At 31.9% G+C, this 13,031-nt stretch overlaps 1 protein-coding gene across 6 annotated transcripts in view; it reads left to right on the top strand.

Moving 5' to 3' along the window:
* The window catches only part of CNKSR2 (connector enhancer of kinase suppressor of Ras 2), a 294,974-nt gene that overhangs the window by 165,690 nt on the left and 116,253 nt on the right, over positions 1-13,031 (top strand). For all 6 annotated transcript variants that reach the window (XM_081043819.1, XM_081043822.1, XM_081043821.1 and 3 more), the window contains one exon: positions 8,620-8,753. In XM_081043819.1, the coding sequence (XP_080899945.1) occupies positions 8,620-8,753 (134 nt within the window). The remainder of the gene's footprint in view (positions 1-8,619; positions 8,754-13,031) is intronic.

Genomic DNA, 13,031 nt, shown 5'->3' with positions numbered 1-13,031 from the left:
TCAACTCATTAAGTCATAGATTAACAGATCAGACTTTCCCATCACATCATTTTATTTTCTTGCTGCATTATAAGTTGCTTTGTTGTTCCACTCTGTAGTTTTCTATTGACATGTCTTCCTTAAAGATCCTTCTTCAAAGTCTGAGAGGTGGGTGCCCTGAAGAGGAGGCCCACACTTTTCAGCCATTAGGTTTCCTTCTCTATATATGTGTAGTTAAATTTAACAATTTCTCTCTAGCCTCTTCTATTTCATATTGAACACCGAAAAAAACACCCACTAGTTTCGTGTTAATCCATGAACTCTGAAGGAATATCTCTAGAAAATAAATTGATAATTTAGTCCTCTTTTAGATTCTTTTCCACAAGCACAAACTGGAGCTTAAGGTAATGACAATATCTAGTTATGAATTAGTTTTATATAAAATGCCAAACTAATGGAAAGACCAACGTTTCTTTTTTGCTGCATATGCATTTGGTATGTGTATTCAAAGCTAGAGAACAAAGACTTCAATTTTTTAAATGACCTCACATCATTCTTTAATTAGAATGTAATTATAATAGATTGTTAAGGCACTGTTTCTAGGTCCATTCCTAAATAAATGCCAAGAAATGTGCCTCATCAGATCACTAATTATATTTTTTCTCATTGCCTATTCAGTTACTCTGAGTATATTTGTAAATTTACTTTTTCAGAACGCTGAAATCAGATAAAAGAAAATCAGCATTTTTATAAGTGCTTGTATATAGTGACATTTCTCTAAATTTGTTATTTCACCTGAATTTAGTTTACCTGAACATATTGCCCAAGCTCAACCCCTTAATAAATAAACAGTACTATGGGGAGAACCTGCTTTCAACTTCTTTGAAAATTGCCTCAGTGGTTAACTTTTTGCAGAGCAAAAGGAAAAGTATTCATTTTAATTTAATCCTCCCTAGTGGTGGTAAAACAAGATCTTAGGAGTAAGGGCAATGGATAAGTCCTCTGACATATAGCACCACCACCACCAAATCTCCCTAGAACCTATTTTGAAGACCTGAAATTGTACGATTACAGAGTTCTTTCTTGACCTTAAGGCTTTAGCCTGTCCTAAAGTACAAAGATGCTGGAAGCATAATGGAAACATATCTGGTCAGAATTTTTATAGAATGTATATTTTGATATAAGCAAAGATGGACAAACCTGAGCGTACCAGGATCTGGAGACTGAAGGTAGACTGCCCCCCGAGGGGGAAAAGTTAAAGAAATAGTGGGATGAGAAAATCTTGCAGGTAGTCTTGGATTCTTTTGTGACTTTGCCTAAGTCCACGTCTTTTTCCTAGTGGCTAAGAATGTGAAACATAAGTGCTTAATGTAGTAACAATCCACTGTGCAGACACAAGCACCATTCTTATTGTATTCTTGCTTCTGGTATGTCTACAAATACATTGCAGCTAAAATGCCCATTGACTCACCTAAATATAAATCTCCAGTGTTCAAACCTGAAGAATTGGACATTAGGTCATTTATTTTTTCATAGGGTATACCAATAGTCTACTTAAACTTATTTAAAGTAGAGGTTACAAAAAGAAACAATCTGTGGCATTTATTTAATTCAATATGTTTATTTTAACTTTTTCTTATACTGTACTGGGTTTAATTTACCTGCTAGCATTTTCTGATAAAATATGGCAATGTTTGTACAGTGTGGAGGTGCACACTAATACCTGTATTTAAAAAAAAACAACTTTATTCTAACATAAGGAATTATTATTTTTTAAACTAATAAGGAAATAATTTGTACCTATACAAATAAAACATAACCTATCTATCCTAAGGTAGAAGATTGTTAAGGAATACCACATGTTTTTTGATGAAAGAAGTTTTATCTCTAAAAATATTTTAAAGGGTAGTGACTTCTATTATTAATCAACTGCGAAAATGAATTTTGATTTTGGATTTCTTATGAAAATCATGGAATTATAGCCAAATAAACAAAAGCATACAGTTTGGCTTTATGCCCATAGAGCAATTTCATTAGTACATTTCATGAAATTTGGCAGTTCTTGTTAAATTCCTGATTTCTCAAACATTTTGCAATTGAACTGAAATATACCTTGGTCAAATACTACAAGCAGATTTAATTTGGAATTGAATTCTGTTGTCATCTGCACCCATTTATAAATAGTAGAGATGTTTTACCTGAGACAGACTCTTTTATCCTAAGAAAGCAAACCAAGTATTCCGTGCTTTCCGAGAGCTGTTTTTTAAAATATGTCCTTAGTGGCCCCCTCCCCTAATGTCCTGGATTTTGGTAAGCACAGTGATTGCTTATGGTCGAGTTCTTCCAATTCAATGAAAAAATCCCAGGAGGTAATCCTATGGATAAACCTCCAGGTATATTTTTTTGATGTTTGTGGTTTTAAATTAGTGTGGGTAGGTCATGGGCATGCATGGGCAGTGTCATTTTTTTCTTAAAAGAGATGTATGGGAGAGTTAGCTGGACACTGACAAGAATGTTGATTGAAATCACTGGGAATCAACAATTTTTAAAAACATTTAAGAACCCAGATTTTTTTTTGTAAGAATGCATCTCGGAAATGATCATTAAAATCAATGATGGAATTCAACATACTGATAGAGGTTTTATTAAACACATTTTTATATAAAATAACATCAAGCTGTATCATTAGACTTATGTTACTAAACTGTATTCTAATCCATTAATCTTACATTGATGTGATCGTTTCTTGTGTGGTTTTGTGCTTTTCCTTTAAAATTTTATTGCTTAGCATTACCTTGATGCCATTTTTATAGGATATTTAACTTTGAGCAGAAAAATAAATGGAAAGCAAATAGTAGCAGTTGATTTTGTCTATCAACTGGTGTAACAACTGAAAAACAGTAATTGATTATGTTACATTTTAAATACATACAGGTATGAATGGTTGAAATCATTCTGTAAAAATAGAAAAACAAGCAATAATAAAATTTATTAATATTTTAATATCAAAGTTATGGTCGGGGTGACTGAAAAAACCATTAGTAGCAAAGTTCATGTTTCTGAGAGCTTTGTTTTACAAGCATCTTTTTAAGAGAAAGATAACAATGTTAGGTGTGGCACTAGAGAAGAAAATAAATTTTAACTAAAAATATAATTGTGCTGACTGGGAGGCAGAAACAGTTATATGTTTTTCATGCTCACATTAGGAAAAAGCTGCAAGCAATTGTCACATCAAATTTTTGTTAACCAATGTTGAAGCAAATTAATTACGGTATCTAAATCACATTTGTGTTTTTCAGCCAAATGCTTTTAAAATATTAACACTGACTACAAATAATCTAAAATGCGAATAATCTAAAAAAATTATTTTTAGTTTCTTTATTCTTTAGTTTCAGCCCATTCTTTCTTTAGTTAATACCCTAAAAATGATGTTTACTGTAATTTGAAAAAAATTGAAAGTCCAGTTTTAATGTTGCAGTATTAATTATGCCAGTAAGACTGGACAGCAAAAAAGAATAAATACACTAGTCGTAGTACAATGTACAAATTTTGATGAGTCAGTGGAAAAAGCCATTTTGTAGTGTGACTCTAAAGTCCATATTAGTTGTATATTGGGTAACTGTATGCATGTCTTATGCACATATGTCTGTATTTTTTAACCTATACAGATATGGTTTCCTGATCAAATCCGTGGTTGGAAAAAAATGTTTGTTTTCTTGGTAGTATGATAGGAAAGGGAAGATTACATGCTTATAAAAGAAGATTCTTTTGTATTTATAAATTTGTATTCTAGAAAAAGCTGTGAAAAAACAGAGTGGGAGAATTTTGAATACATGCATTTCCCTTAGGTTATTTTCAGATAATTTACTACTTAAGAACAACTTACCCAGGAAAAAGTATGCCCAATAAATTTCCAAATTAGATCTAACGTTTTTTATATGGTGGAGAAACTTAAAAGATTGTATGCAATGTCTTACCTACCAAAATTTAGAATATGGAGCATTTGTTTAGATGACTAAGAAGAGAGTTACTAACATAAAGCAATATTCTGGTACTTGTGCTGGGAATTACAATAAAACCGTGTTTGAACTGAGTAAGGACTTGTGTGAATGTTCTTTGCTAGAATAATGGGGTATTGTGATGCATTTGAGTCTGTGCTTATTCCTAAAAGTAAATTAAATGGCCAGGTTTTATACTTGATGTAATCATTCACATTTCAATGGATATTTTCCCCCTGGAGGGCAAAATAAGCTCTTTGTGACTTTTGCATTAATTTTAGAGATACCTGCGAAACATGTAATGCACTGTCTTAATCTTTAATGTTGGGGCTGTCTTTATGTCATTGCATTCAAGACTTTCTATAGCTCTATGAAAGCTGGGTCACTTACCAGACAGAGGGCCAACCAAACTAAGATATGCTTGCTAAAAGTTGTTCAAATGTAAACGGTTTCAAGTAAAATGTCAATATCAAATGTAGTTTCTTTAGTATTAAAGTTCTTTTCTTATAGTCCTTAAGACCATAGGAGTTTCAGAAGTACACTGATATCTCCCAAATGCATTCAGTACCATAGATATGTCATAATTAAGGACACAAGGAAAAGACCTGAGCCATCAGATGATTTAAAGTGAGATTTCAGTGATCCCTTACAAAAGCTGAAAAATTTATTTTACAATAAGCACAATCTTCCTATGCTGTTTAAACTGGATGAGTAGGATATTATCGTTAAAGTCATCACTCATGATTCAGAGGAAGATTTGTGCCATGCCATATTGTGAGATACAATTTGAAAGTATTTATATAGTTCAAACTGACAATATGAAAACTGTATGTATACATTTTACCTAGTAGATTTCCGAGTCCTGTTGACAGTAGTAATTATCATTAATTGACCTAAGGTTAGAAATGTAATTTTGAAGAGATGCATGTGATCACTTTATTTAGGAGTCATACTTTAAAAAGTGCATACCAGTGCCCCCAGAAATCTATCATAGACTTGTTTTAGAAGAATAATAGCATATATGCAAAAGCATCTTCCCTGTTGAGGCCTCACTGAATCTGTGGAAGAACTTTATGTCACTAGGACCATTTAGATCTGAAAACTAACTATTATGAAAGGCCCTTCCAGGAAATAAACCCCTTTGTATAGAATGCAAAAATGGATCCCTGTCATACTTGATTGCATACCGTAGTGGATCAAGTCATACTGAAGCTTCATGCTTACTTGAGTAATAAGATGTAGTCTTAAAATACCCTTGTATTTTTATCCATAAGTGAGGATAGTTCTTAATTCTCTTCCCATACAGACGTGACCAATATGAGAAAGAATCAAAATGGTAAAATTGAAAGATTACCCATTATTTCTACTTTTTTTCCTAAATTAGAAATTCTTAATGGTACAGTGGTAACTGCTTTTCTTATACTGTGTTATGAACAAATGAGTGAAAGTAGATGTTGCCAAGATAGATGCTATCCTTCTGCATTATTATACTCACATATTAAGAAATTTTTTTCTGATACTAAGGACACCTTTTTTTGATTTCAAAGAACTTTTATTTGTCACACTGTGTATTTTCACAGACTTAAATGGTTATTGGTGGTAAGTGTAATTTTAATGCCACTTGTTACAACTAGGAATTCCTCACTGATAATTTTAGCTAATAGCATCATTTATTCTGTGCTTGTGTTAGGCAAATTTTGCCTTTCATTCTATTAATCATTTAATTTTGTACTCTTTCTTGTCCAAAGTTAGGAAAAAATTTAAGAGATTATAATTTTAAATTATCGCAAAGACTTCCTTTTGGGTTAAATAGCTATTTTCATTTTCCCATGATGCTTTTACTTTACCATGCTTTATTTTTTCCGTTGCTTAATGTCTATTTTTTCAAATGAGTTTCTCAAGAAGAATGTTTACTTTTTAGTTCAGATTAGCTTGACAAAATAGTATGATTAGTAGACAAAAAATATGCTGAATATACTTAATACTTACCATGTGCTTTACTTGGTATAGGGCATACTGATTAGCCAGATGATATCTGCATAATAAACCATTTGAAATGTTTTCTGTGATTTACCAATTAATAAAATAACTAGCCAGTTGAATTAAACAAGAGGATTGACTATTTTTTTTTCTGAAATAACTAGTTATTTTTATCAACCAATTCAATTAATTGAACCAGCTGGCACAATCAAACCTGTAATCTGTTTAAACATATTAAAGAGTGTTTTTCTTCTATGTATTTGATAGTCTAGCGAATCACGTTAACTGATGACATTAATAGCAACTCCTTGCTGAAAATAGATCTAGAAGAAACAAATAACAATTTGAAGGAAATTGATAATGCTAATATTTAAATGTCCTGGAAGGGGAAAAGCACCAGTACCCTATATAGACAATCCTGGTTAATAGTCCAGGCAGAATAAAATATTCTGTTGATCCTTAACCTTACACGACAGGGGTATTTAAAATATACTTGTAAACATTGACTACAACTACTCCTTTTTTCCTTCCTTCATCTTTGGGGAGGTCAGGGATAGGTACTAACCAAGAAAAATTATCTTTAGTTCTATAGCTGGTAAAATGAAAGGAAAAAGTCTTCAAAAAGAAATAGTGACCATGGAAGAGAAGAAAGAGAATAAAATTTTAAGTTAGATTTTTTAAGTGCTTATGGTTTTAGAACTTATTTTTAAGTTCACTTGAAGTATTAGGATATTTTAAGAGAGATGTTAGAGCATTTAAAAGGCATACCAAATACAAGTTTTTCCCTCACAGTGCATCTGTTGGCAAGTTTTGAAAAGGAATGTACTGTGTAATGAGTGCTTTCCTTACATTAATGATGGAATTTTGGTCAAACTTACTGTTCAATGTCATCTGTATTTAATACCAAAATGTCCTGACAGAGAGGAAAATAATTATAAAGAGTCATATCAAACAATTATATGTATTATATGTCTTAGTACTTGATCTAAAGAACCCATCATTCAAAGATCTGTTGTAGAGGAATGTAATACACCCCTAGAAAGAATACAAATCTTCATTTCCTCAGGTTTCAAGGTGTTCATCTGTGCATGTGACTCCTGATTACCTACATAATCTCAGGAGTTCCCATTACTGTGATTTTTGTTTCTAAAAGACATGCATAGTTTCACTGGACACCATTCCAAAATCAGCATAGGTAAACATAATAGTCTTGACTGCATACTTTCATATCTCAAAATTTCTCAACATGTAAAGTTTCTGACTTTTTCATACCATATGAGATAGAGTATTATAGAGTCCCAAAATAAATTATCAATTATTTTTCCCTTCCCTCTTTCTTTAATTTCTATTTCACATAGATTAAAACTTAACCGTCGTTTTGGCGGGATGTGTGATTTCAAGCTATTAAGGTGAGCTGTGTAACATGGGAGGTCAAGAACTGTGAACTGAGTTATAAACTACATAGCCTACCCTAGTGACCTACATTGTACATTGTATTTATGCTTGGCTTTTTGAACATATTTTGTTTGTATAAAAGTATTGTCACAATATAAAATAGTTGTAATATACCATTTTTTGAGTGTCCAGTAATATGTGTTAAAATAATGAAACTGTGGGTCTATATAGATATGCTCAAAGTGTTTTCATACTGGCTAAACTGGCAACATCTTTTCATGTGAAGATACAGTTCATATTGTCATTATTTTTGTGTTTGCGATTGCACTAAAATTCTTATCTTTAATGTTATTGTATATGTAGCTAATCAGTGAGATCTGTAAGACAAACATGAAAATTTGTGAATTTTAGCTTCACTTTAGGATAGTTTCTCAAACCACAAGATCATTCCCAAGTGCTGTGACGCTTAGAATTGGGGGTGCTCTTAAGTTAATGCATCCTGATGTATTGTTTAATTAAAAAAACATATTTAATACTTAAATGCAGGCATGAAAATGAGATCTGTAGATATGGAGCTAAAGATTATTTTAGACAATGATAAATGGGTGTGCCTATAAAAGGTGAAATTATTGTGTCACACTAATCACCATATTTTTGAAGATGTACCATAAAATGACTTTGAGAAGACAGTTAGTTGTGTTTATATTTATAGAAAAAAGTGCATTTTCCTAGAAAACACTGTCTCATATTGGCCTTTCATACTCCATTTATGTAACCTTTCTGAAAATCTGTGACATTCTGCTAACTTAGGAGTATGGTGTATCTTTTCTGGGAAAAGATCTGAAATATCTTTCTTGTATATCAGTCAGGATGTGAGTGAACTAATTCTTTTGGAAGTTACTCCTTATTGTCTTTCTTTCAAAGGCGGGATTCTAACAGAGCAAATTTAATTTAAATAAGTTTCTGACGTTGAGATAAATCTTCCCATTATGAAGCACTGCATGGTACTGTGTAAATAGCTTTTACATGGTAATACCATAGAATAAGGTGAGTTGGGAACTAAGTGGAAACCTCTGAAGTAATAAATTATTTGTTTGTTGGAGATTCAAAAGAATATCCATATGCTAAATAACCATGTGCTTCTTAATTTCAGCCAAGTTCAAAAATTTTGCAGAAATAGATCATTTAAAAATGATAACTGTGTGTCGTTGTTGTTGTTTTGTGTGTTGTTTGTGTGCGTATGTATTTTCTTTTTCATTTTAACCAGCCTCTTATACCTAGAAGTCCCACAAGCAGCGTTGCCACGCCTTCCAGCACCATCAGTACACCCACCAAAAGAGACAGTTCTGCCCTCCAGGATCTCTACATTCCCCCTCCTCCTGCAGAACCATATATTCCCAGGTATAAAACTAACTCTCATGTTGTTCTAGGCAGCTTCTAGGCAAAGACTAACCTAACTGCATGTAAACTGCATGTCAAATTCTCAAGGAACACCTTGAATAGTTTCTCAGTTGGGAATTCTGAACACATTCTGGAAAATCATTGCATTATGGGAATATACTTTGGTTAGTAATAATAACTAATATGTATGAAACACTTGCTATGTATAAATAACTTATAAACAACTCATATAATAGGAAAGTGACACTATATATAGTATATATATAGTGACACTATATAACAGTTAGGATTATTTTAAGAAGTGAAAAATAGGTGAGGCTCTTTGGCGAAGAAGCCCCTGGAAATCTCAGGTTCCTTTGAAGCATTTCGTACTTTTGTTCTAAAAGAGAAAGTTATTGATAACTCTTATGCCTTCTTAAATATATGTAATGAGGGAGTTTTTGGTTTTCTGGGTGATGATAAGGGAGAATGTGGTTTTTCCCCCACATACTGCTGTATCTACAATTTTCACTTGATTTAGTTCGTTAATGTTTCTTTCAAAAAGTAGAGTTTGCAAGAGAATGAGTCACCTTTAAAGTCTGTTTTCTAGATTTTTTTGAGACTGTATCTCCATTTCATTTCCAGATTCCTATTTGAAATTCCTGGCAGGTATGGAAGAATTAGAACTTGGTACTGTAATACATTCTGTCCAAAAGCATTCTGATATCCAGCCTTCTGAAATACAAAAAGTTATGGAAAAGGGCCAGCACTAAATGGGGATAATTGATACCAATTACAAGGAATTTGATTCAGTTTTTAAGTTAGTTGTACAGTCATTCCAAAACAGTAATTTAATGTGTCTTGTTTTCAAGTCATACGTAATATTAAATTTCTTCAGTATGTAAAAGAACTGAAATTCCTTGTTTTTATTAGTTTTCATTATATTTTACTTTAATATACTTAATGTTTTGTTCTATTAAATATGATGGCACTGGCATTTTAAAATCTAAATGCTACATGACACATGGCATGTCTACAAATACTGTGTTGTCACCTAGTAATAAAACTACAGTCAGTTTTATAAACATTTTAATTCTTATTTTTGAGAATTAAATGTAGCTGGGGGAAAGTGGTTTATGAGAAGATATAATTTACTAAGTTGGCATTTCACAAATATTTCTAATATGTAATTTACAGTCATATTAAATGTACAATCAGATGTACAAATGCATCTGGTATTCTAGAAAAGCACAAGTTGCATTTTATTTTTTATTTATCTTTTTGCTCTTTTTTATTAGTTTCAGGTGCACAAAACAAAGTAATAGTTAGACATTTTATCATTTATATCCCTCACACTGTGTCAACCCCTCACCCCCCATCCTCTGACATTGCACACAGCCATTACATTTCCACTGTCTCTATTCCTAATGCTGTACTCCGCTTCTTGTAACTATATACGTAACACACACACACACACATATACACACATACATATATAATCAGACAGAGAAAGACAAATACCATATGATCTCACAAGTTGCATTTTAATTCTATTAAGATAGCAACAGACTTTTCCCAGTACTCTTGTGTGAGGAGCAATGAAGCATGTGTGTTTCAAATAGGAGGTCACTCACTTTTTGGTTTCTTTTCAGTTTTATTGGAAAGATTTTTGTTTTAGTGCAAATGATTAAGAAACATCAAAATATTTTTTATTAAATCTCTGCAGCTTTTTTAATGTTATTTCCTTTTCTCTTGGGTAGAGAGGAACTTGTTAAAAAGACAGTGTTTCCTAGACAGAAAGTATTTAAAATACACTTCAGAAGACAAAAAAGTAAAATGATTCAGTTCTGTCCTCTGAGGGTGGTACAGATACGATTAAGGCAATATACTGAAATCAATAAAAAGCTTGAACGTGATATTAAAAAATCCTAGAGAATGTGAGATGTTGAAGTATCAGTGTAGTGGTACTTGTTTTGTCAGCATTGTTTGAAAGCTCCATACTTTTCAGTAAAATTCAGTAGTGTGTATTATCTCACTTTAATTGATTCTTAGTCGAATGTGTAATTTAACAGAATATTCTAAATATATTTTCAGTCAAATTATTAGTTACCTAGCCACACAGTCATTTGATATAGCACAATCAGAACAATCCATGCATCAAAGTTCCTTTGTATAAATTGTCTACATTTTCTGGTTTGACTTGAAGTTATATCCATAAAGGTTTTTGCAGTTGTCATTCTTTTTATAGATATACCCTTGGCACTTTTTTTTCCATTTTCTCATTTTGCTTATGAATATGTTCACCTAATTTAATTCACCTGAACATTTCTTTCTTTCCTATATTAAAAATTTTTTGTTTGTATAGGATAGGCATTTTGGTGTTAATTTGAATTATAAATAAAAACTTTCTCATCTTAAAATTTAAAAAAACCTTAAAAATTGTAGGGCTAGTTGTCAAATTAGGTAGAATTTTTTTTTCATGCGATTACAATTTTTGAACACATTTATTCCAGAAAAAAATGTGGTTGCAAAGTGCCTTTTGCTCTAAAAGAGAAAACACTCATGTATGTTGAGTAAAATGTAGTCAGTTTTTATAATATATCTTATGTCTTTTATTATATCTTATACAGTTTCATTTTCATAGTCTATAGTGCATTTTTATAGTTAACCAAATTTATTTTTCTGTGATGAAAATCAAGAATTTGTAGGTGTTTGCACAGCTATGAAGTTTAAGCATTAATTTCTCTTATTAATTTTACTGTGAGTTGTTAAATATAAAGAAAGTCCACTAAAGCAGTACTCCTAATTTTTCTTTTGTTCCCTTAAATCCATTTTAGAACAAACATACATATTTATTACATACATGTATAAATATATAACATTATGAAAGGTTCTTTTTAATCTTTACAGCAGAATGAATTAATACATTCAGTTATTCAGGGGCTAATGGTGTGAATACATACACACACAGGCACCACTTATGTATACTCGTACATGTATCAATTCATTTTACTGCAACGTTTGGTTTTGGTTTGCACTTTTCTTAATACAACTTTCTTGAGTGAATTATATATAGATATGTTTAATAAATCTTCCTTGCTGGCATAAGGCCCTCTTTCATATCATTTTAGAGGAAGCGAAACCAACCCTTGCAACTTTCTGCCACGGGGTGTGCCTATATAAATAGAGCATGGTAAGTTAACTAGGGCCAGATCACCCTGTGACCTCAGCTGCATTAACATTTACGAGTATGTCACAGGCCAGACAGAAAAGTCTGCCCACATGTACGTAGGCATCACCTTACTCCAGGGCCCCGAGTTGGTTAGGGCTGTTTCCAAGCTAACTGCAGTCTCAATTTTTGGGTTGTTTTGTGTGGTGTTTTTTTTTGATAGAGGACTAACAGTAACAAAAAGCACCAGGCAATTTGTTCAGGAAAAGTTTTTAGCCAGCTGAACAGAACATTCTGCCTGGATTTTATATTTCTTGAATTTGCCTAAGAACTGGGTATATAGTTACAGTTTGGTAAGAAGCAAAACTTTATTTTTTTAAAAAAAGTGAATGGCAATATAAATGGCAACCTCACCTTGTGATGAGTTAAATACATAAAGCTTGCTGATTCAGTCCGTCTTGAGAATATTATTTACTACTTTCTACATATTTCAAAGATTAGGGATATAGTTCTCTTCATTTGGACAAACCTAATCTAGACATTTGCATACGGATATAAAAATATGGTATACTGTAGTACAGAAGTATAGTATTTTGCTGAACTGAAACTCATATTTCAGAATTAACATTAGATTTATAAGCTCATCACCATCTTAGAAGATGTTATATGTCAATTAAAAATTTGTTCTTTTTATCTGTCTTGTTGTACTTCAATTTATTCTGTTGATTTAAGATTTCAAGTCTTGCCACTTGACATAAAATTAAATTTTTATCTGGTTTGATAGCATTTATGACACCCTTTAGGGTAGAACTGGAAACAATTAGGAACTAGAAAGAAATAAAATTAATAATTCGCAAGGGAAGAAACGTTGCATTTACATTCATAGTCCTATTCTGAAAGACAAGGTGTTCTAACAAAAATTTCATAGCTAGTCAGTGAAACATAAAATAAACAAGGTTCAATAAAACCAATCCTAAATGGACTATTTCTGCTAAAATATCACTCATTATGGGCCAAATCACCTGGGCTGTGTGGTTAATACTATGTGTGAATAAGTTTTAGGAATCCTATAGTTTAGTAGAGATCTTTCTCTTTAGAATCCCATAGAAGAAAACCCAACTTGCCATCAT

Source organism: Rhinolophus hipposideros (assembly GCF_964194185.1).
Source record: "Rhinolophus hipposideros genome assembly, chromosome: X".
Taxonomy (NCBI): Eukaryota; Metazoa; Chordata; class Mammalia; order Chiroptera; family Rhinolophidae; genus Rhinolophus; species Rhinolophus hipposideros.
The sequence above is the reverse complement of the archived record's forward strand: the minus strand, read 5'-3'. Positions and strand labels throughout refer to the sequence as shown.